At 47.3% G+C, this 24,835-nt stretch overlaps 1 protein-coding gene across 4 annotated transcripts; it reads left to right on the plus strand.

Moving 5' to 3' along the window:
* The first annotated feature begins 888 nt into the window (after window positions 1–888).
* On the plus strand, window positions 889–16,803 carry ZnT77C (Zinc transporter 77C). Of its 4 annotated transcripts, none has more exons than XM_071661516.1 (11): window positions 889–4,404; window positions 4,565–4,834; window positions 6,954–7,103; window positions 7,726–7,810; window positions 10,789–10,977; window positions 11,205–11,333; window positions 12,752–12,891; window positions 13,416–13,514; window positions 14,178–14,334; window positions 15,002–15,153; window positions 15,196–16,803. In XM_071661516.1, exons 2-11 carry the CDS (start codon window positions 4,637–4,639, stop codon window positions 15,763–15,765), a joined length of 1,869 nt encoding a protein of 622 aa, XP_071517617.1. In that variant the 5' UTR covers window positions 889–4,404; window positions 4,565–4,636; the 3' UTR covers window positions 15,766–16,803. The 4 variants fall into 4 exon arrangements, with proteins under 4 accessions (XP_071517617.1, XP_071517462.1, XP_071517371.1 ...); XM_071661361.1 differs by having other exon boundaries at window positions 890–1,906; window positions 4,129–4,404; window positions 15,002–16,803; XM_071661270.1 differs by having other exon boundaries at window positions 890–1,906; window positions 15,002–16,803.
* Window positions 16,804–24,835: the final 8,032 nt, after the last annotated feature.

The following is a 24,835-nucleotide window of genomic DNA, read 5'->3' on the forward strand; positions in this document are numbered from 1 at the left end:
TACATATCTATGAGACAGAACAGTGAAACTAAACGAACGTAACACCAAAACACCGAGATCGGAGACGTGTTCATAATATATAACAGGAAACAGGAACAACTTCTGAGACAGCTGAAGAGAAACAGAGAGTGGCTGAGGCAGAAGAACAGACACAACGGAACAGAGATACGTAGGAAAATGTTAGATGAAACCGTAATGAGCATAATATGCACCAAGACGAAACGATTCGAGGGCTGCTGCTTGACCCGTCTCTCAAAGCTCCCAGGTACAGAAGCTCCCTCCCTACGTTATCTGGAGACGCTGAGATATGAAGTCTGGTCGTCATTATCTCTCACACGGCCTTGGCTCGAGACTATTACTGTAGGTAATTACCCAGATGTCTCTGTTCTATACACCATTAACTTGTCCCTTAATCCGAATGAATAATTTTCACGTTAAGTTTATTAGTCGACACATTATTTTACGCTCAATATATACACTTGCAGATCAAACTGTCATCTTTATCTGCAAATACCTGTAATTACCTGTTTGTAAATACTTATTTGCATTGAATGGGGAGGTTGTTCTACACCCGTGGGACGCCCCATCTCTCGATCTATTCCCCAGTACCATTTAACTTCTTAAACATCTGAATGTTGTCCACAATCACCATTCCATCACTAGGTTCATTCCACCCGCCCAGTAAATTGGGATTTCGCTTGAATGAGTGACGAGAGGCCAAGGTGAATCGTGTAAAGATGTCCCTACAGCTACCAAGTCCGTACGACGTCTTCAGTACATCTGGGCTATTCAACACTCATCTACCCCTGCCCTCCCACCCCTAGAAGCCACCCGCCACCCCACCACCCACCACCCACGAGGAAGCCTGAGATACGGGCAACAGGATGGTCCAATCAGTAGCGGCTGTCGAGTTTACCGCACCGCTCGCTCTCGCTCACACACACACACTCTCTCTTCTCTCTCTCTCTCTCTTTTGCTTTCAACTTTCGCGGTCCACTACAGTGCTCACAGACAGTGAAAGGTGACCCGTAAGCCTGTCCGCGAGACACGACAGTGAAATGGGACTCGCTGACAGTATTCTCAAGGCTTAAAAAAGGACGAATAATGATGAACATTGAAAAAAAGGTAAACAGGTGAACTCTCATTGCGCTACTACATTGAGAGAGATTAACAGTGACTGTTTCTGAGTACGAATGTTTAAAAAAAACATGGAACAATGCCAACCCACAGTGAACAGTGAGAAATAAGTGACCGGTGAGCTGGGTTGGCGCTATCAACGGTTCATATCGACCACGTCAGGCAAAGATGGAAGAGCACTGAACTGTAAACTAACAGTGAAGAGGAAGAAGCGATCGCCAACACAGTAAGACAGGATCAGGTAAGCACTGCAGCAGTGACTGCTCTGAAACTGCAAACAAAATAAGTGATGAATGCTAACTCTAACCGACTGCGGAGGGAAGTGAATAGTGTATACTGAGCAGCATCAATTGACTGTGGTTTAAATACAGTGAACAGCGGTGACTTGGGAGTCGATGGGTAAAGTCACTGCGCCAGGTAGAACAGTGAGGACTGAACGGCGGTGAACAGTGATCCGACACGAAGCATGGATGTTAGAGAACTGTGAGCAACAGTGAAGAGCACTGACGAGGAGAGAGTATGACAGTAGCAGCAAACAGCGATCCATAGTGGACGGTGCATGACAGCCAACGGTGACCAACAGATGGCAATGCGTAGTAGACAGCAGTGAACGAACAGTAGACGGCAGCGAACGGCAAACAACAATAAAACAGTGGGCAACAGTAAGTCGTATAAAGCAGTGAATAGCAGACGAGGACAGTGAACAGGCAAAAGAAGCGAGCCGTGAATGACAGTGAGCAGGAGACTTAAAAAAAGAAAAGACAAATCTGTACGTAATAGTTAATGTTTTCTTTTTGCTATGGATATATTTTTTCTCTGTTCAGATCATTCAGTCACTAAATCCAATTTGTTTAGTTATGTTATTGTCACTGACTTCTTTACCCTAGCTTGGGTAAACGACCGACGACAGCAGACGACCCTGATAATGACCTGATGAATGACATCGAACACGACTTTACGACCCCTTGAGTCCACAACATCACATCCCCTTGAGCACGATGATACGACCCTGATGTACGATGATTCTGATCTACTCGTCATATAGTCAGGTGAAAGGCTAGGCCGTCATATTCAGGGGGATCGTGCTGATGTGAGGAAGGAGTTGGAAAAACTGACTCAGTCTGTGCTGTTTTAAGCTGTCCTATACACAACGCTTGCACAACCAGCACCTTAGCGAGCACACTTGTGTCGGCAATACGTCTTAACATCAACACTCTACAACCGCCTCACACTGTAGACTTAAAAACATCCGGAACTGGAACAGCTTATTTTGCGTTGGGTCACCTCAACACCCCACTACACCCGTTGCAACACCGCTTGCCTCGTTGTGGCCAACACTAGATCCGACCCTGTGGCAACAGATGATGTACTACAGACGAAGGGTTTAGGTCATTTATCAGAATAAGATCAACAGTGAAGTACTGAATGATGAAGATGAGAGTGTAGTGAATACAGCCTTTCATATAGCCCATGAAACTCATCAAACTTAACCTTGGAAGGCTAGGTTTGTTTACATCCACCAGTATGGCTCGCGCACGACTGGACAAGCAATTGACAGACTTGAATTTAGAGAATTAGATATTTTTATGGATGTTAGAGACAAATATGGGCTATTGGGACAACGTGTATTCAATATCGAGACTTAACACTGTCAAGGAAGTGTTTACCGTGTCCACAAACAATGAGGACTGGAGGCCTAAGTTAGTGATAAGGAGAGACACTGTTCTGTAGTGGTGTACCGTGGGTGTACATGGTATACATCATATGACCAACATTGAGTTATACTCTTTCTCTCCACTGGGGAGGCATCGGTGGACAATGCAATGCTGCAGCATCAAGGTCTGACAGAAGAGATGGTGTCCTTCATGCTCTCCACAGTTATACAAGGAGATCGGCTGAAGCAAGGTTCTCCTGCATCCCTTCGACGTACTACTGCCCTTCCTCCATCGAGGCACTCCGTCCTCACGGCCGGGTCACTTCCTCATCCTGCCTCTCCACCATTCAGCTTTAGCCTTCATCTGTACCCCTCCCTCTCTCGACCCCCTCACTCGAGAGTGTCACATCATCAGGACAGTCCTCTTGGCATACGATTATCTCCCACGTCTCTAAATTTCTATGTTGACCGAAGAGCCATTTCTGAATAAGATGGTCTCACCCAACTTGTTCCCAGCTCCCAGTTCCAGCAGACCGTCTCGCCCTACTTTTTTTCTTAGCTCCCAGCTCCATCAAACCGTCTCACCCTACATGTTCTCCGCTCCCAGCTCCAGCAGACTGTCTCTACCTACTTGTTCTCCGCTCACAACACCAGACAGCCTCACCCTACTTATCCTCAGCTCCCAGCTCCATCAGACCATCACACTCATTTGCCCTCATCTCCCATGACAATCAGACCGTCTCACTTGTCCATAGCTTCTAGCACCATCAGACCGTCTCGTCCATCTGTCCTCAGCTCCTAGCACCATCAGAGATAATTCCAACACCTGCACTTTCAACCACACTCCTCATTGCAACTCTTCTCTCTCTCTCTCTCTCTCTCTCTCTCTCTCTCTCTCTCTCTCACACACACACACACACACACACACACACACACACACACCGTCCTCTCGCCTCTGCCCACGTTCTATTATCTTTCCTTCCTTTTCCAATTGAGTGGAATCCCTCTGTTGTCACTGTTTCATCTAAACAAAGGAAGATCCATGGTGTCCTGTTCTACCTAGGATGGTCACACCAGCACTAACATCACCAGGTTATATCACATAAGCAAAAAGGACGATCGTAGTTAATCCACAGGGTAACAAACAACCTCACACCAGTCGACGTCCGCCCCAAACAAAGAGTAATCAAGTCCCTGCCCAACCCTGACGCAACCTCAGACTGGCCCACGCCCATCATTGTCACATACTCACTTCTCTCGTGTGGGACATCTTCCGAGCCTTTAGTATATTTCCCACGTTTTTACAAGCTTCCCTTATCGTTCCTTTCTATCCTTAGATCAAATCGTGGATTATTCACCTACAACCGTCCCCTCTATCAAGAATGACATCAACCTGTTATTCTTAGGATGTGATCACTACCCTCTACGTTACCTGCAAAGACGTAGTATCATCAGTCCCTCACAGCGCCACTTGCTGCAACTGCACGCACACACCCCGCCAGGACCAAGCCACCACCACGATATTAACTCGAAGGGACGTGTGACAAATCATTTCTTTGCCCGAGGGCACGACTCGACGAAGAGGAGACAGACGGACAGAGAACAATCTACAAGTAAATGTGGGCGTAAGCTCTATTTGATGTTCGGCTAGCCAGCTGCACAAATGTCTTAAACAAACACTTTAAAACCATTTCATAGCTAACCATGTTTGCGGTCAAGTAGATAGATCACCCCGAGACACACAGAGTTGAGCTCTGGACACGTGCATTTCAGGTGGGCAGGTGTGTGTGTGTGTGTGTGTGTGTGTCTGTCCAGTGTGAGGGATAGAAGGTGGTGGTGGTGAAGATGGGAGAGAAGAGCCACCACCCACTGCTTGGGCAGATCCCCCGGGTCAAGCTGTGGCTGGTGCTGGCAGCCACCCTGGCCTTCTCTGTGGGGCTCCTGGCAGCCGCTCACCTCACACACTCCCTCACGCTCAGGGTTGAGGCCTACCATGCTCTCTACAACGTCCTTTCCCTCATCGGATGCCTCCTGACCATGAAGGTGAGTTTGGGGTTTAATCCTGGTCCCTCAAGTGAGTTTAAAGTCAACCCAGTTTAATCACACACTCTTTATCTTCCACCAGATATGACGCATGGGTAAGCCCTTACTCGAGAGTCTTGAGTACGCGGAGTTTTCCAAATATCGATGTGCATTAAGGTAAGTTACGGAGGTAGACTGAGTGAGGGAAGGGTTGGGATGTGGCCGCGAGGTGGAGCTAGAGGCGTGGTTCTGGCTAAGGGGAGGAGGGGTGAGGAGAGGCAGGTAGGTGTGGGTGTGTAGCAGCTGGCGGGTGTTGTCGAGGCAGTGGAGTCTGTTGTGACAAAAATAACCAGAGCGAGTTGGACGGACGGACGTAAGGCGACAACACTTACGTTCTGTTAGGGTCGTGAGGAGAGAGCACCTGGGGAGGTACCCTGTGTCAAGCCACAGACTACTTCGGGAAACAATCTCCTGCCTCCTCGGCCAGTCCCGTGTTCCTCATCCACTACTAGGGAACATTCCCATTGCCTCCCTCTTGGTCAGTTCCCTAAGACGGCTTCATTTAAGCTTACGAAGGACCAGGACGTCTTGCCCGACCACTAGTCAGGGAGACCAACACACCCACTTCCTCTGAGGAATCCCTCATTCTTCGTTAACCTTTGAGATTCGTTAGCTGTACGTGGACTAAATCTGTACCTCTCAATACCTCGAAATCTTTACTATCTCGTTCGGGTTGGCTAGGCTAGCCTTGTCCGGAGTGTTGGCCAGAGAGCTCGGCATAAACTACGGGACATGTTTGTTTGTGTAGCTGGTCATGCATATAAGAGGCAGTAGGGAATACGAGTGACTGTACAGATTCACTTTGCCTCCATCGTCTGCAGCTGTGCTGAGCCACTTGTCTCCCTGCTACTTATCTTACTCCTGATATGCGTATATTTAGGTCCTTTCGCGCGCAATGGTCGTCGAACTGTTGCAACGCTGATGGTTATTCTAACGTTGTTGTCAACACTATTTGAGAGAGCTAATGCGTACAGCAAGAAGCAGTTGATTACATATGTTTTAATGGCCGGTGATATGATTGAGAAAATTCATTCACTGTATTTTCAAAACAGTTGAGTTTATCATAAACTGGATTAAGTTTTCGCGGGTTTGGTAAACTCGCCCTGAAGTTTTGAAACTTCTTCGCTGCTTTTGATCAACAGATGGTTCAAGATCTCGCGTATGATTTCACTGTTTCACTATGACTACTTCGGTAAGACTTGTTGGGGGTATATTATCTAACGTAGTTACCTCGATAACAATTCGAGCCCCGTTTTCTTAACGTTTTTGTTCATCATCCGACCATATGTTGAAATACATTATTTTGACAGCAAGAAACACGCTGATACACAGTCTCCAAACTCTATGTACAATATACACTTTCATTAACACACCTTTTTTTCCAGTTTATATTTCATTGCTAATGATTCGCATATTTTCAGAAAAAATCTAGTTATCCTTGCCTATAGTCGTATGAATTTAATATCTTTCTCAGAAGGGTAGTATATATCATATTCTTACAAAACAGTTAACAACAAAATTTAGTCTGTATCTTATGTAATCATGGGTTACATGCATGTTTTTGTATTGGTAATATAACCTGTGTAAGACGTGGTGGACATCTGGTGTATCGAGGCTGAAATTTGAGATCCGTGTTGTCTTGTGTTTACAATTTCTTCCCCAGCTTCATCTTTTACAAGAGGATCAAATGCTTTCTAAGCAGCCTAGGGAGACACAGTCGACTTCCTCCTTATCTATATTTCATAACGGAACAACCATTTGTTTTCAACATATGTTTCCAGTGTTTTGCACACCAAACTTTCCACATAATTAACTTTTCCTGATGTTTACATAATAAAGTTCTGGATGATCCTCCGCCTTATTCGCATTATTACTTTTTCATTAGTTTTGATGTTCCTTGTTCCATTCATCTTCCTGCAGCAGTCCCTTGCTCTCTCCCATCTGTTAAATATTGGCTGGATGTTGTGACGTCTTGATCACCACAGTATGTTCCAAGGTCCTGGTTTCTTACCGTCTTTTTTCGCATCCATAACTCTGCACATTTCACAGAAGCTTCCATGTGACTGATGCTGTCCGGCAGGTGAGCTGCGGACCCCAGTCGCTCCTCAACACGTTCGGGTGGGCTAGGCTGGAGGTGGTGTCCATGCTGACCACGCTGCTCTTCCTGACTTCCCTGTGCTTCAGCGTGGCCTTAGAGTCCATCCAAACTGCCGTGCACGCCGGACATCAGGTAACCTCCATACTCATTCTCCCTTCCCGCACGCCATGGTGGCCACATGCGCAGACAGGTGCGCAAAGCGACTAGGGCGCTGCCGCAACCAGTGATCAGTGTATTTATAGTGGCGGGTCGATATCATTTTTCGCGATTTTGTTGATAATGAAGCATTTAATTCCAACATGTGACTCTATCACTGTACTGGTCCTATGGTTCATGCGAAGTGAAGACATTTACGTCATTCCTGAGGAAAATTGGTGGTTAGGAGAGTTACTGTAAGGGATAGGATTAAATCATAATAGTATACTGTATTCACTTCCATGATCGTATATAGTAATAGAATTATCTTTAACGTAATTTGTGAATATGAAATATAATTAGACATGGACGAAGTGACTCTACTTCATTCGTATCTAAATTATGAAAATATCGAGTTACGCAAGACGCTCTCTCTCTCTCTCTCTCTCTCTCTCTCTCTCTCTCTCTCTCTCTCTCTCTCTCTCTCTCTCTCTCTCTCTCTCTCTCTCAATCCCAGACGAACCTCCCACTCTCGTACAGCGGAGTAATGTTGTGTACAGGTGTCCTAGCGTGTAGAGAGCCCACGTAAAGGTGTAGTTATAATGACTGTGTTCTACAGGATGCTATGCACCACCCGCTGAGCGTGACGGCCTTGGGGGGCATTGGCTTGATGCTCAACGCTGTCGTCTTCTGCCTCATCGGCGGTTAGTCCTGCCTGCTTGCCTCTCTCTCTCTCTCGTCTGGACCAGCACTTAGTGGACCAGCGGTACACTTAGTGGACCAGCGGTACACAGTGGACCAGCGGTACACAGTGGATCAGTGGTGCACAGTGGACCAGCGGTACACAGTGGACTAGCGGTAATGTCATGGACCAGTGGTATACAATGCATTAGCGGTCCTGCAGGGTACATGCTAGACCAGCGGTACACAGCGGAACAGTGAGTGGTTCTGTATGGTACACACTGTACTAGTGGTACACAGTGGAACAGTGGTCTTGCATGGGACACAATGTGGACCAGCGATATGCAGTGTGGACCTGCGGTTCATATCAGGTCTAGATTTTTGCTCTCTAAATTTAAGCGGGTGTGAAAACCTGATGTCTGAATTTTCAATGTTTCAAGTAACATTTGAATGTAAGATGTATGAATGTTTATGTGTATGACTGTTTGATGTTTAACATTTGTTCGATGTACATTTACAGATCGAATGTATGATGGTTGAATGTGTAATGTTTCCAATGTTTAAATTCTAAATAATGTGACGTGCGATGTTGAAATGTCTGTTTTTTTCCAATATCTGGTGGATGAATGTTTTCTTACCTTGTTCAAATGTCTCATTATATACTTTGTGTATTTGATATAACCAAAACGTCGGAAAATTTCACACGTGTGTGTTTGTCATTTAGATATCTTTGCATTCAATATTTGAATCTTTTCGATGTTTAAAGTGATAGTTCGTAGCCAATCATCATCACAACGTGTCATGATCATTGATTGAATGGTGTGTTGTTAAGTTTATTCACTACTCTGTGTTGGCTAATAATAGATTACGCATTTAAACATTCTTTAAAACGTTTTGATTAATGATATTCTCCTGTTCGTGTGTACAATGTTTATGTGAACATTTAGTTTTAAGCTTATGAATGCTTGCGAGTTCTTTTATGAGTTTAATATATATAAATGAACCTTATCTTGTGTAGAAAAAAAATATAGTTGTGTGATGTGTGAAAGAACGTGTGAATATAAAAGTCTGTGTCTGGGCGGAACATAAAATATCTAATGTGTGTAAATATTTGGATGCTGGAAGTCATATTTAGCAAAAAAAAAAAAAAAAAACCAGAGGTCGGTATATAATCTACTGGTTGTTGGTGAGGTTCTGAGTGTTTGGGATGGGGCAGTTCTTGCAGCAGTCTGTACGAAATGGGATGGTGTGGTGACGGTGCCGAAATGCAACACGGGGAAGAGTGATGCGAGATATCTACCAGGGTGACGGTGGTGAGGATGGTGCGGGGTGGGTGAGAATCGTGAGGATCAACGTGTCAAGTGGCTCTTAATCCTAGGTGGTGTAAAGGGAGACGGAGGATGATCTTGACTACCTATTTTCATGCACTTCTCCCAGCAGTCCCAGTGGTGGATAGGGAAGGTAGACCAGATGGGAGATCATTAAAGTTCTGTATATGTTCTTGAGTTCAGGTGCGGGGGGTTAGGGTGTCCTGAGTTTACGAAGAATACAGAAACGATATCTCTATTCCACGATGGTACTAAGGTGTACCTACTAGCTTAGTTCATCCTTCAAATTGTCACCAAAGAGAATGATGGAAGTGGACTGGGACCCAGTGAGACAATACGAGTGTTAGGATATATATATATATATATATATATATATATATATATATATATATATATATATATATATATATATATGGTTGAGGGCAACACAGACGTGTACGACGACGGTCGTGGGTTGATTGACAAATGACGTGGTTGGGTGTGGTGCAGTTCTGAGGGCTGGTGAAGGTGGGTCCTAGAGAAAGACGTGGACTTCAGTTGTTGTTGTCTGGGGAAATACTAGTGTCAGAGCCATCGACGTAACTTCCATCGGTAGGGTAGGTCTCTACTTCGTTTGAAAGGGTGAGGGAGCACAAGATGTGAGCCACAGAACTCTCGCGTCTTTATCAATACAGTCTTGGTCGCTGACGATGCAGTGGGCGATAGAGGTCTTCAAGTCTCACGAAACTGCTGATGATCAAAGATACATGCAACGTCTGTGTACACGTTATCTGAAGACGGAGCTTTGGAGCAGACTGGGTAATCGGGGAGATGGTACTGAGAGTCGTAAGAATGCGAGAGACAAGTCTTGATGACTTGGGTAGTGGGGACACGTACGAAGGCGTCCAGTCGACAGCAGGACACTGCAGCTGCTGGAGAGAGGGACTGATGAAGGAGCAGAGGGGATCAACCATCCCCTCTGCTTGTATATAGGAGAAATCGTTGTGCATTTTCGTGTGGTATGATACAACGCTTCACCTTGAGGCTCTCATCATGAGATGTCAGCTCGAGGCTGTGAGACTGTCTGGCGACTTCAAATCCTTGCAGTGACTCAGGGGGCGTCAGATGGCAGGTGATGTCAAGGTGAGGGAGGGAGTCTCTCGCAGAGGGTGGCGAAGGAGTTGCTCAAAAGCCGAAAGGCTTCTCCGTGAGAGAAGCAATTAACACAGGGAGATAGGAGGGGAGTGTATTTGCACAAACCACTCGACACCTTCACCTTCCTCTGCCACTGTTGTCGGACCGTTTCAAGTGCTGTAGCTTGGTAGGGGGATGTCATTTCTCCGCGGTGCATATCTGGGGTGGAGGAGGGGTGGATGACTGTGACAGAGGGGCCTTGTTGAGGTTAGCGTTTGCTGTGGTAGAAGGACCGGTCTCGCCCGCTGCAAGGCTTGATCCAGAGCACATCAGGTGTGTGAAGTCTTGCAGATCTCTCGGGGATAAAGCAGCGGTTGTGGGCCTCTGTGATGCCTTCCTGACGTCCTCTGTGTAGCATGAGTAGATCGTGAGGGTGTTGCATGATGGCGAATGTTCCCCCGTGTCATTAGGGATGGCAGAGGTCGCATGCGGTAATGTCTTAGTCTACGGACAGCGTGGAGGTTCACATTTATTCTACCGAGTCTCCCTCCCTCCTGCAGGTTACACCCACCACCAGGGCTGCTTCCTGGAGATGCGGGACGCGGGCAGCGTGTGGGTGGGACGACAGGTGACCCAGGAGGACGTCCAGACCGGCAGACGGATGCTCTCCTCCAGGAACGACAAGTCAGGCACCGACGACCCTCACAGGGCACGACAAGTGATCAAGGAAGTCCTCAGGGATAACTGCGGTGCGTCTCCAGCAACTCATATAGATAGATAGATAGACAGATAGATGGAGAGAGAGAGAGAGAGAGAGAGAGAGAGAGAGAGAGAGAGAGAGAGAGAGAGAGAGAGAGAGAGAGATTTCCACACTGGGGCATAGTCTGACAGACGTGTAGGAGATATGTACATGCCTACTGTTTTCGGGTGTATGTACGTATGTACAAGTCACTCACTTTTGGTTTCTGATGTACAGGTCTGGTGCTCGTCGAGATATGTGCAATCGTGGTCTACTGGAACAACAGCGGTACCTTAGCTCTGTACATAGACCCAGCCCTGGCAGTGACTTCGGCAGCACTCCTCGCCTGGTTTAGTTACCCCTACGGTACGTCATATGCTTTAGTTACCCCAACACAAAACAACGTTTTCTCTAATCCCATTTCAGATGAACGTTTTCTGTGTACGGTAAACGATACCCCTTGCTATTATATATTCAACATATTCGATCCAAAATACAAATCTGAAGCTAATTAACACTATATAATGTACGAAACACACGACTTACTCTATATAGTAACAAAATATTACTTTCCCACTACAATAACATTAAGATAAGAATAATGGAGCGAATGACTTTACCATACGAATTTTTATGACCAACTATTGTTATATGCGAATGAGTCAGAGAGTTGTAAGCACTTATAACAGTCATTAAATGACTGTACATGGAAAGAGACTGAATGGGGAAGTACTTTTTCTTTCTCCCTCTCTCTCGTTACATCATTTCCATATGGGTTGCTGGCATCAGAATACAAAAATGCACTCTACTTCATTCGCAGCACTTGAGAACATGTATCTCTCACATCTAGTTATTCTCCATTTTCTGTTATTTCCTTTCAAACAAAGAAAAAAAAATCACGTCTCCATTACACTTGTACAATACTTTGGCTCCGAGTTGGAACACCACCATCGCTCGAGAATGTACCTGACGGCTTCTATCTATATCTTAATACATCGTTCCAAGCTGGCACCGCAGCTGTATTTGAGGGAGTAACTTCCCTCTCTTTACCAGGGTTGTGTCCTATTGTTTACTGTCTTTCTTCTCTCCATAACCTCCCGTCATCTTGTGGGCATATGTTCTGTGATGACGATTATATCATTCACACGTTTCAACTCACTCGCCCGTCCCATCCTCAATGTAACACCCTCTCTCTCATTCTCGCTCTGAACTTCTATTTTCCTCTCTCACTTTTCAGCCCGTGCGGCATCTCGGAACGGGAGGAACGGTTTAAATGTTAAATCCTACAGAACTAAGACTCAAATTTCTCCCTGTATTTCTTTTTAAGTGTCAATCGATGTTGCTGCTGTCTGTACATGTCCCAGTCACAAAACTTGGACCCATGGTACATGTCTGGCTGCTGCTTCCCTCAGCTTATGTGTCGCGACCAGCTATACGAGGATTGACCGTTATGTTTCCTCCTTCTTCCGTCAGATGTCAAAGCTGTGCAGTTCTCTACCTCCTCTCATCTTTCTCTCTTCCTATAACCTTTCTTCCCAGACAAATCTTTTCGTTCTTCGCTTGTCTTCTTTTCAAGCGAGCTGGCCTTAACTGGGGCATATATGTTGCTTGTGAAAAGTCGATCACTACATAGAAAATGTATCGGAAGAAAATGTAGGGACTATGTGCTAGCAACAAAATATCACTAACTAAATGATCTCTAGTGTTATAAGTAGGTTGACCTATGGATAGTTTAGTTCCTCGGTGACAGTGTGTTTCTAACACTAGTATCTGGTCCACTGCAGGGAGGGAGTGTTGCCACATCCTTCTCCAGACCATCCCGGGCCACATCAACGTGGAACAGTTCCAGTCCAGGATACTGGGCCAGTTCCCAGCCATCATCAACGTCCACCACCTCCACATCTGGACCTTCACCCCGGATAAGGTGGGTCATGTGATGTTACCTTAGGTTATGGAGACCAGAAAGGTCGGGGGATTCTTGGGGTGTGTGGTTATTCTGGTAAACACTCGTACCATAAGTGGTGACTTCCCTGTTGTACCCTTTTTCACATGACCTGTGTTGTAGGCTCTTGTATGCAGATGACTCTGTTGTAGCCTCTTGTAAACAGATGACCTGTGGTGTAGCCTCTTGTATATAGATGACCTTTGTAGCTTATTGTATACAGATGACCTGTGGTGTAGGCTCTTGTATACAGATGACCTCTGTTGTAGCTTATTGTATACAGGTGACCTGTGTTGTAGCCTCTTGTATACAGATGACCTCTGTTTTAGCCTTTTGTGTACAGATGGCGACACAAGATGGAGACAGGATAGTAGAGACAAAGGCTCCTCCCTACCCATCCAACATCGGATGTAAATCTAATGCACCCTTGTCCACATTCACAGCGGTGTATACCTTACCGACTCCTCACCCCTGCAACTCTCATGAACTCTCCTCTTATCCTGCAGGTGGTGGCGACGGCACACGTGGTCTTCAGCAGCCCCAGGGTCTACCTCTCCACCAAGACGGCCCTCAGGCAGTTCTTCCTGGACGAGGGAGTCACCCAGGTACGTGCCACTCACCAGGTCCTCCTGCCTTAAGTAGATGAGCTTCTGTCTCCTTCTGTGCCTCTCTTTACATTCTGATGGTCTGCTCTGAGACCTTGTCCTGACTATTCTATGACTCTTTCTCTCACACTATCTCTATCTCTCTGGATTCCTTCGTGTTACGCTTTCATTAACCTTCTCCCTTAGCCTTCCTTTGAGATACGCTTCTTCAGTACCTAACTTAGGCACACGTCTGAAAATCTTCACCTTATATACATCCCTGAAGTTCATCATATTGAAATTCCTGGCTGAAGTCTCTTATGTGAATGAATCTTTGACATTTTTACTTTGAGAATCGAAATCTTGATTATCCATCTGCAGTACTCCTCTGAAGTGCTTCTGAAGTCTTCTCAACACCCTCATGAAATCCTCTACTACCATTCATATCTCCCACTTCAATTCCACTCCAGTTCACGAACTCCCCCCAACTACCATCCACCTCTCGTTCTTCAGTTCCACTTCAGTTCTCACAGCTACTCTTCTTTTTTCTCTGTTTACTTCTGTGTATCACAATGACTCACGTCTTTTAGACTCACGCGACAGATATCGGCTGGGTCCTGTGTGTGTGTGTGTGTGTGTGTGTATGAGCGCGTTTATCCTCACGAGAATCTGTACGTGTTGCAGGTGACGCTACAGCCGGAGTTCATGACCAGGCAGCGAGGTGGTACCTCCGCTGACAACACCTTCTGCCTCCTGCGGTGTCAGAACCAGCAGTGCCACGAGAGGGAGTGTTGCCACTCGTGCTACCACCACCCACTCCTCTCGGCCGTCACCGTCCAAGGTAATGGTCTCTAGGGTCAGGGACGGGGCTAGTCTTAGGCTCAGGGACGGGGCTAGTCTTAGGGTCAAGGACGGGGCTAGTCTTAGGGTCAGGACGGGGCTAGTCTTAGGCTCAGGGACGAGGCTAGTCTTAGGGTCAGGGACGGGGCTAGTCTTAGGGTCAGGGACGGGGCTAGTCTTAGGGTCAGGGACGAGGCTAGTCTTAGGGTCAGGACGGGGCTAGTCTTAGGGTCAGGACGGGGCTAGTCTTAGGGTCAGGGACGAGGCTAGTCTTAGGCTCAGGGACGGGGCTAGTCTTAGGGTCAGGACGGGGCTAGTCTTAGGGTCAGGGACGGGGCTAGTCTTGGGCTTAGGGACGGGGCTAGTCTTAGGGTCAGGGACGAGGCTAGTCTTAGGCTCAGGGACGGGGCTAGTCTTAGGGTCAGGACGGGGCTAGTCTTGGGGTCAGGGACGAGGCTAGTCTTAGGGTCAGGGACTGGGGAGGCAATGTAGGGGACAGGAACGTGGCCAGTCTTGGAGTTAGACCAGGTGCTTGTCGTGTGACCACGACTACCACTGCAACACTACTGTTAGTAACATAACAACACCAACACCGTCACAATTATAACAACTTTTCTTCAGTCTGTGATATATGGCGAAGCTTTTGACAGCATCTGTTTCTGTTTCAGGTGGAGCCGTGTGTGGATCAGGTGAGGGTAAGTTTGGATCACATGAAGGAGTGTGTGGATCAGGGGAAGGGGCACCGGTAAGTGGATCACAAACAAATGTGTGTGGATTAGGTAAATTTGTGCATGGATCGGGAGAACACGTGTGTGGATCAGAACATGTGTGTGGATCAGGAGAACATGTGTATGGATCGGGGGAACATGTGTGTGGATCAGAACATGTGTGTGCATCAGGAGAACAAGTGTGTGCATCAGGGAAACACGTGTGTGGATCAGGGGAACATGTGTGTGGATCAGGGGAACATGTGTGTGGATCAAGGGAACATGTGTGTGGATCAGGGGGACATGTGCATGGATCAGGGGAAAGCGTGCCTGAAGCAGGTGAAGGTGTGGGTGGATCGGGTGAAGGTGTGTGTGGGTCTGGCGAAGATGGCTGTGAAGCAGGTGAAGAAGTATTTGGGTCAGGTGAAGGTGAGTGTGGATCAGGGGAATCATTGTTTGGGATGGGGGTAGGCATGTGTGGAACAAACGAAGAAGTTTGTGGATCAAAGGGCAGCATGTATGGATTAGGTGGCAGTCTGTGTGAATCAGGGGAAGGTGTATATGGTCTAGGTGACACTGAGCACCCAACCTCCACCTCACCTGGGCTCCCGGACGGCCCACAGGAACACCAAAGGAACACAACAGGAGAAGGCTCTGGGTCCGAGGCACCGGTGATGGCCTGTCACCATCCAGACAAGGAACACCTCTTGGCAGAGAGGGAGTGAACCAGCTGCCAGGCTCATCTCCAACCTGTACATCCGGAGTCTCAGCGCCCTTCTCCTCCTCCTCCTCCCTCAGTGGCGTTGTGGCCACAATAAGAAGCTTTCATGACACTAAGGCTATTATGAAACCTAAGACTCGACCAACCGTAGAAAATGCTGGACCTCCACCATTTTCTTTCTCTTCTAATGTTGAGGAACACCAAATGCCTTCAACAGTGAAATACGAAAAGACTAGACCCCTCTAGTGATGCAGTGATTACACACATTCTTCAGTGAATCACTAAAACACTCATATTTTGGATCAGTCGAGTGACGAGACATTCCAAGACAGAACAGACTTTTATGTGTAGTAAACGATTTTCTTCTAAATCATCGGCGTATTCCTACACATGACGCTGACTGGCTCCGACAGACGCCCGATAATAAAACCTTTCAGCCCTTTTATGCAGTGGATGACGTTCATATTTCCTGGTGTTGTGTGGATACAGTTCCTGGTTCAGAAAGGTGACCGTGGGGAGCCTCCATGCGGCCAATGACGGAGGAATAGCTTCGAGTGGCTCAGTATCTCAAGGGGAAGCATATGGTTCACCCTCAGCAGTACCTGGCTCCATCACTTAGGAGGATGAGTCTGCTGTAAGACTAGCCTTCACGATCCTTGGCATCGTATCGTGACTAAGTGCCAAAGCCTTTGAGGATAGGGTTACTCCATGGACTGTGCATAGTGGGGCCAGGAACGAGCCACAGCTAAACCCTCTGGTCACGGGTGGTGCAAGAGGGTATGAGATGCCACGACCAAGACAGACTACCGGCTATTTTGTTGGCGCTTGTTACGACTCCGGAACACATTTGAGGACTATGGAGTTTCTGTAGGACACTGATTCACACCAGCAGTAGGTGTGTGTGTGTGTGTGTGTGTGTGATGCCTTAAATGTATCATTAAGGTAAGCTGTATAGATATTAACGAGTGCGGTTTATATAAGAATAACTACCGGTGTGTGTGTGTGTGTGTGTGTAATCCATTATAAATATATGTAAACGAAAGAGATATTTTATTATCATCATTGGTCCACAGGGTCTAGGGGAAACGAGAGACTGAACGAAGGAGAAAGGAAAAGAGTGAGAGATACAAAGAGAGAGAGAGAGGAAGGCAATAAACAGTACTTCCCGCTCCTTCTTCTTTTAGTTGCCGCATTTACATACGCATTTTTCTGGGAATAATCCTCGTTTATCTTCGTTTCATGTGAGGCCCGGCCCACTTCCCTTCCACTCACTATTTCTTCCCGTTTTATCAATTCCTTCTTATTTCACGTCCTTGAAGACGTTCTGACACTGTGTCCTAAATTCGCCATGCCCTGAGCTATGTAAACACCTGGTGCAATCATGCTCAATAACAAACACGTTCTGCAAACTACAGTGACCTTCCTCTGTATTACTGTGAATGTTAACAACAGTCCCAGTGCCAGACACTTCTGTAACTTTATGACCAACATGTAATGTACCTCTGACCTCTCATACTACTTGCTATCAGTGTTAACGCGTTTACGACTGTACGCTACACTGTGTCCTGTTCCAAATACAGACCTCAGTGTATATGTAATGTATCGTGTATGCACTGTACAGCGAAAGCTAACGAAGATGCTCTACATATGTATGACATACCTTAAACTTGCTTTGTAATATGGAGATATTGTTACCTATGTTGCCAAATACAGACCTCAGTGTATATGTAATGTACAGCGTATACACTGTACTGCGAAGGTTCTCTATATGTATGACGTATCTTAAATTTGCTTGGCATTACGAAGATATTGTTCCCTATGTTGCCGTCAGCATCACTCACTCTCCTGTAAATGTATATCATGGACATGATGCATTTTTGAAACTCCCTCCATCCTTAACTCTCACTATACGTGTACCTGAACGTTCTTCTGTTTAAAAGTGACAGCTGCAACACATCAGTTGCCGCTCAACGCTTTATCATGATCGCCAACACCTCTGCCAGGTAAGTACCACTCCTCCATTCATACCGTCATCTTTGTTAAGTATAGTGGCACAAAAACACGTTTTAATCTTCATTATTTGCGACCACTGAATACACATCGCACAGGGAATGACTCCCTCGCAAATAACAGGCTTAAGACTCAAGTTACAGTCATTCCGAGCTCTCCTTCCCTCCACACTATCAGATTCCTGCATCGCAACCAGCAAAAACCACCTCCGCGCTGCCTCACCTACCAGTACTGTGTCATCAGCATATAACAATACCCAGGGAGTTCCGTCCCTGGATCAGTTAAAGCTGATTCATTGCTACTGGCTTCTCTCGTTGCCTCATCAAGATAAACAATGAACAGACAATCGTGCAGTTCACTCGTCTCTGGTCCACCTCCTCCACCTGAACATCAAGTCTCAATACTTGTGTCCTTTAAACTTGTGTATTCTCTCGTGATTTTCAATGATGAAACATGAGGTCAAGGAGAAAGGTGTTGTTCATTCCTCCTGCTATGAACACCGTAAAAAAAGAAGTCTGTTTTGACCCACATATCCCCACTCACATGGCTACCTGACATAAGCTAGATGTGTGTGTGTGTGTGTGTGTGTGTGTGTGTGTGTGTACAAATACACAGGAGTAAAGACATGGCACATACATACATGGTTAAGAGACGGGGTAACACGGGTGTAAAAACTTTTTCCGCCCATTCACTGAACCTTCCCCCCACCACCACCAGGAGAGGTGGATGACCAGCTGGGTAATGTCTCGCCCACACCATTTAGCTGGTGGGAAAGTGAATACCGAGACTGAACTACGGATCACCTCAGGGTCTGCCTCACCCCCAGCAGACACAGCTCATATCGGGGGAGGAGGAACTGCCCGCCGGAGGGGGAACCACCTTCCTTGGTGGCGGGCGACCCGACCCCCGGTAGCCAGGTCGTGTCAGGGTCAACGGGGTCAGTGTCAGCGGTGCCTCAAACGACTGTACCACCCGCCTCCTGGTGACACGCCTGAGGGTAATTACTGCCGGAACTTGTGGCTGTGTGTCGCCTACTGTGCTGCCGTCACCACCGCTAGGGCCTCCACCATCTCCACCACCAACGCCTACCCTCCAACACACAGGACAGCCGCGCCATCACTCGCTCCCAACAGCGTACGTAATTACGGAGAGGCCGGGAGGAGATAAGGGTCAAAATGTGACCGTCGGTGTCTTTTCTGAGGTCAGGGGGTCACACTTCTGACATGGGGGAGGGAAGGGTAGGGTTGAGGATGGGGGTCGGTCAGCCAGTAGGACGGGGTGAGGTGGTCCCTCCCTCCCTCTCCAGCGACAGATGTCGTCTGCTATGCCTCGCCCCCTCCCACCTCTACTGCTGCTCACGATCCTCACAGACCATACAGTCAAACCCTCTGCTATAGCAGGTGCAACTTGTCTCCACAGTCGATACTAAATACATTTGACCCAAGACAGACCACCTCAGCTCATGTCAGCCTTTCTTCAGCTTCACCAACCATCGACTCTGGATGCTTCAGTCATTTACAGTCAAAGTCTTCCTCTTTGCAAAATTGTGTATCTTCCCTCTACCACGTTACTCCATGGGTCCCAGTTCTCATCTACTATCACAAACAGCCTCGTTAAGACTTAATGGTCTGTTGCTGTCTGGATTTCAGTGTATGATGATGTTTATAGAGCGTACAGTGGGTATAGTACATCGACATGAGAGGGTGACAGGTGGGCCCGAGTGGGGCCCAGGAACCCGGAGGGTACCCCCTCTGTCAAAGGGGGAGGGAGGGAGGGAGGGAGGGAGAGGTCTAGGATACATGAAATACACGATACATAATTACAGGAGAGTGAGTGATGCTGACAGCAACACAGGCAACAAAATTTGTGTAATACAAAACAAGTTTACATTATGTCTCACATATACAGAACATCTTTCTAACATTACAATAACACTGAACACACAAACAAATTACAAATACACTAAGGCGTATACTTGAAACAGGACACACTGTAACGTACAGTCGTTAACACTGATAACAAAATGAAAGTACAAAGATAAATTACATAGAGGACAAGTAGTTACAGAATATACTGACACTGGGTCTGTTGGTGTAACACTGACAATAATACAAAGAAGGTCAAAGGTACATTACACATACGACATGTAGTTATAGAACATGCTTGTACGGGGCATAATTACACCAGGTGTTTACATAGCTCAGGATATGGCAAATTTTGGATATAGAACCAGGATGTCTTTTAGGGATACTACATCAGTAATCACAAAGCTGTCGAAACAGGAAACTCTGGAGGTCTAAAATCACTGATTTTTGGCACAGTCGCTAATACAGTGTCCTTGTTTATATGTTCATCAGGTACAGGACATGGAGTCGGTATCTGGAATGTTTAGGATTACTGTGTCCTCGCGACTTGCTACATGTGTTCTTGTGCCCTAGGCGTATTCTGGTAGCTATATTACCACACTGTCTCGTAAGATGGGTCCAGTGCCTTCCATAGTGATGCTACCTTTAGTCCTAAAATTACCCTAGTGAACAACACTACAGCTACTCCGTCTTTCGTAATCTCTCAAAGAGGTTTTCTTCCTCGCGGGCAAATGGGGGTCTGGTCAGGGAGGACTATGCCAGATTCGACCAAGTCTGGTGTAAGAGGCCGAGAAGGCATGTTTAGTGAGGTTATCTATCTAGTCATAAGGCTTATTATGCCCGACATGAACGTCACATCACAACCAGACAGTAACGTTGCGGAAGACTTTTGAGACAACGATCATCATCATTCGCCAGACGTCTTCTCGTTAGCAGCGACGCCTGACGCGTCCGTCCGCCCAAGCGAGACCCTTTCACTTCACGCTTCCGGATATTCCCACCCGCATACCCACCCACCTCCGTCAGCCATGCCCGCTGGCCCTGTGGCTTTACCCCGCGCCCTCTGGGTACATTCTACCCACAGCTTCAATCATATGTACCCCCCCAACATCCAGTAGATTCACACCTGCACGTAATCAAGTCCCAATTACACTTCTATGAATGTTTAAAATCTAAGAACAGTCCTGGCAACATTGAAGTCTTCAGAACCGTCCTGGCAACACACAATGAACTTCAGAACCGTCCTGGCAACACACATGGAACTTCAGAACCGTCCTCGCAACACACGTGGAACTACAGAACCGTCCTGGCAACACACATGGAACTTCAGAACCGTCCTGGCAACACACATGGAACTTCAGAACCGTCCTGGCAACACACATGGAACTTCAGAACCGTCCTGGCAACACACATGGAACTTCAGAACCGTCCTGGCAACACACATGGAACTTCAGAACCGTCCTGGCAACGCGCATCCATCAGACAGCTGTCAACACTCGGCATCATCTTCACCTCATCACCCCTCGCGGACCACACACCAGCCCACCTCTCTCCCCTCACATTCCCCGTCCCCTCCTCCACCCACCCCAAGCGGCCACTCCCACACGGCGGAACTCGCCTCTTCCGTAACTCAACCCCTCATGCGCTAATTACTGTGTTTGTTTTGTCTCTCGTCCGGCCGCACCGGGAGACGACAGGTCGACCACCCTTGACTTAAGCCCGCGTCAGGTTACCCCGACGTCGGCGGCCGCGGCGGTGAAGACGAGGCAATGTGGCCACAGATGATATTATATGTCATGTGATACACAGAAGACTGGCCGGTAGGAGGAGGAGGAGGAGGGAGAAGTCAGCGGGAGGGGGAGGGAAGACAGAGGACATAGACATCACCAAATCTCCAAGGCGGAGGGCCTGACGAGTGATGTGCTGAGGGCGTAGGGCAGTGTGGGCGTGGGATAATGTAGGTGTAGGGTAGCGTGGGCGTGGGATAATGCAGGTGTAAGGTAGCGTGGGCGTGGAATAACGTAGGTGTAAGGTAGTATAAGGTGTGGGTTAGCGTGGGTGTGGAGTGGTGTGGATGTTGGGGGGTAGTGGTTGGTGAGGGAGCAACTCCTGCTGGACCAGCCAGCCAGCAAACCTGCCAGCCTCACGTGGATGGTATAAGAACCTAACCAACCCCTCCCTCTCCTGATGTCCCCCCACCATCACCAGTTCCTCCCGTTTTATGTCGTGCTTAAAAGCTTACGTGTATTTACTGACACCGTCCCTCCCTCATGCTCATCTTTCAATTACAAAACTACAGAAGTGGATACACAACCACGACCCATATTTTTTTCCCCCAGTGTTATAATACAAGCTGGAGGGTAAATTCCCCTTGAGAGTCAGAAGCCTCATATTGTCAACAGTCTAAAACCTGTTTTCATACTGATGGCTAAACCTAAATGCTTTTACTACTTCTGAAAAAGATCTAATACTCCATAACAATGTTTCTGTGCACTTCGTTCAGTAGAGACGAAGGTATTTTTACGCTTCGTTCAGCAGAGACGAATCTTTCTCTGGTCTTTTGCCAAATAATCTTTGGATAACTCTTCAGTTTCACCGTATCACTTTCACACTCCCTGGTTTCATCGCCTCAACTCCCCTTATAAAAAGCACATCTCTTTGGTTTCAAGTACAAAAAAAAAATATAATACAATAATACTCGCAAGTTTGACACGGGCGATTACGTCTCTCGACACCCCAATTGCTCTGGAAACTTATACATTATTCGGAGTTTAACCTAGGCTTCTCTTCCACTCATAACTTACGAGGATAAACATCATCTTCACAAGTGTCTACTGTTCCCATTAAACTACCATAAAACACTGTCATGACCTTACATACACAGTATGGGTTTTACTCTGGCCATGCTCCCGTAGCTCTTTCTTTCGTTGCTCAAGACAATGACTTAACAGTTGCCATCGACAGAGATTGGTGTTAGGCTTTTCTCGCCAAACTTCTCCTGGATGGCTTTCCCTAACTCTCCAACCCCTTTGGAGTCCACCGCATCTCCACATTAGTATATGGCTAACACTATGTGCTCCCTTGAATGCTGGTGTGTCTTCGTGCCTCTTCCTCTTCCTTGATGATAATACACAACAATGACCTCAAAATACTCAAGACGCAATATAAAGCAATACACGGATAACGGTAATCCCTGCATCAACATTTCCTGTTGCTCTGGAAGACAAGACTGGCTTCGCTCGCCCCCTAAAGTTTACCCGAGTGTCACTTCTTGTCTCGGTGTCCTTCAGGCCACAGAATTATAACACAGATCTTTACACATGATGCTGAAGGGTAGAGGAAGTGTCCAACACACACACACACACACACACACTCCCTCCCTCAGCCTCAAGAACCCAGATGCAGCGAAGAGTATGATGCGGTTGTCCCCTCCTCCCGGCACTTGAGAATGCAAATACATTGTCATTTATCAAGCCCTAGAGGAGCTGGGATTTGGGAACTGCAAAGCAGCAATCTGCAAGAATCCACATATCCCAAGAATTCACCTGGCCTGAAAAAGTATTGTACTGGTCCAGGTAAATTGGCACATAAACTATCCGCTCTACTGCCATTTCCTAACGTACAGGGACGATCCTGTCTATTGGGTATGGATTATTTAATTCGTAAACCTTGACGTATGATGTAAATTGCAAATTGCGATAGACTGTTGGGTCCCGAGGTGCATGTCATCCATCATCTGACCGTCCAGCACTAGCAATCACCTCATCACCACCGCCTCCTTACCCTCCTCCTACTTTCCTACCTCACTCCTCCTCCTACCCTCACCATCCTACCTTCCTCCTCCTCCTACCCTCGCCCACCTAGGTTCCTCCTCCTCCTACCCTCGCCCACCTACCTTCCTCCTCCTCCTCCTACCCTCGCCCACCTACCTTCCTCTTCCTCCTCCTCCTCCCTCCACCCCTGGCCCACTCTCTGAGGTCCTCCACTCCTGTACGCCCCCATCTCAAGTGCCCTTCTCTCCAAACACTCCTGAGTGCTAGTGTAACTCCTCCAAGTCCTGAGTGCTTGTTTGTAACTACTCAAAGTCCAGAGTGCTTTCTTGTAACTCTTCAAAGTCCTGAGTGTTTGTCTGTAACTCCTTAAAGTCCTCAGTGCTTGCTGTAACTCCTCAAAGTCCAGAGTGCTTGTCAGTAACTCCTCAAAGTCCTTAGTGCCTACTGCAACTCCTCAAAGTCTTGAGTTCCCTCTCTCGGCTGCGGGTCAGGTTCATACAGTGAGGTACAGGGGGTCGTCACCGGCCCTGAGGGACGGACGGGGCTGAGTTACGTACCCTGGGACAGTGAGGGACAGGCGGGCATTACGGTCAGCCGAGAGGCGAGTTCCTTAATTTAAGGCTATGTTGTTCTTGCTCTAGAGGGCAGGTGTGAAGGACAGGTGTGGTGGACATGTGTGGAGGACAGAGGCGTGGAGGGCAGAGGTGTGAAGGACAGGTATGGAAGACAGGTATGGAGGGGGGGGTGTAGGGCAGGCGTGGAAAGCAGGCGTGGAGGGCAGGTGTGTAAGGCAGGTGTGTAAGGAGGGTGTGTCAGGCAGGTGTGGAGGTACGTGTGTCGGGCAGGTGTGTGAGGCAGGTGTGTAAGACAGGTGTGGATGTTGTTCCACAATGTTGGTAGATTTCCTAGCGAAAAAAAAATCTTATTCGGAAATCATCAATGAAATTATATAGGAATTCTCCGTCCCCACTGTCGTCCTAAACGGTCATCATCATATCTGTCAAGATGGAGTAGCTTACCCAGCGACACAGACGTAGAACGGGAAGTTTACAGTTCAATTTTACATTATTCGTAGTCAAGATAAACATAGACAAAGCATTTCAATGAGAGTATGGGTGAAGGGCACATAGCTAAGGGTAGGTGGAGGCCAGTATGGAACGTACAGTGGGTACATTACATCATGGGTGAAGGGCACATATCTAAGGGTAGGTGGAGGCCAGTATGGAGCGTACAGTGGGTACAGTACATCATGGGTGAAGGGCACATATCTAAGGGTAGGTGGAGGCCAGTATGGAGCTTACAGTGGGTACAGTACATCATGGGTGAAGGGCACATATCTAAGGGTAGGCGGAGGCCAATAAGGAGCGTACAGTGGGTACAGTACATCATGGGTGAAGGGCACATATCTAAGGGTAGGTGGAGGCCA

This window comes from Panulirus ornatus, chromosome 1, assembly GCF_036320965.1.
Source record: "Panulirus ornatus isolate Po-2019 chromosome 1, ASM3632096v1, whole genome shotgun sequence".
NCBI classification, from domain to species: domain Eukaryota; kingdom Metazoa; phylum Arthropoda; class Malacostraca; order Decapoda; family Palinuridae; genus Panulirus; species Panulirus ornatus.

Bases quoted from the DNA above. Each gene is read 5' to 3' on its own strand.
- ZnT77C (XM_071661361.1), top strand. From the start codon at position 4,637: ATGGGAGAGAAGAGCCACCACCCACTGCTTGGGCAGATCCCCCGGGTC. The intron at 7,104-7,725 runs GTAACCTCCATA...TGTGTTCTACAG, and splicing joins CCGTGCACGCCGGACATCAG to GATGCTATGCACCACCCGCT. The intron at 11,334-12,751 runs GTACGTCATATG...GGTCCACTGCAG, and splicing joins CTGGTTTAGTTACCCCTACG to GGAGGGAGTGTTGCCACATC.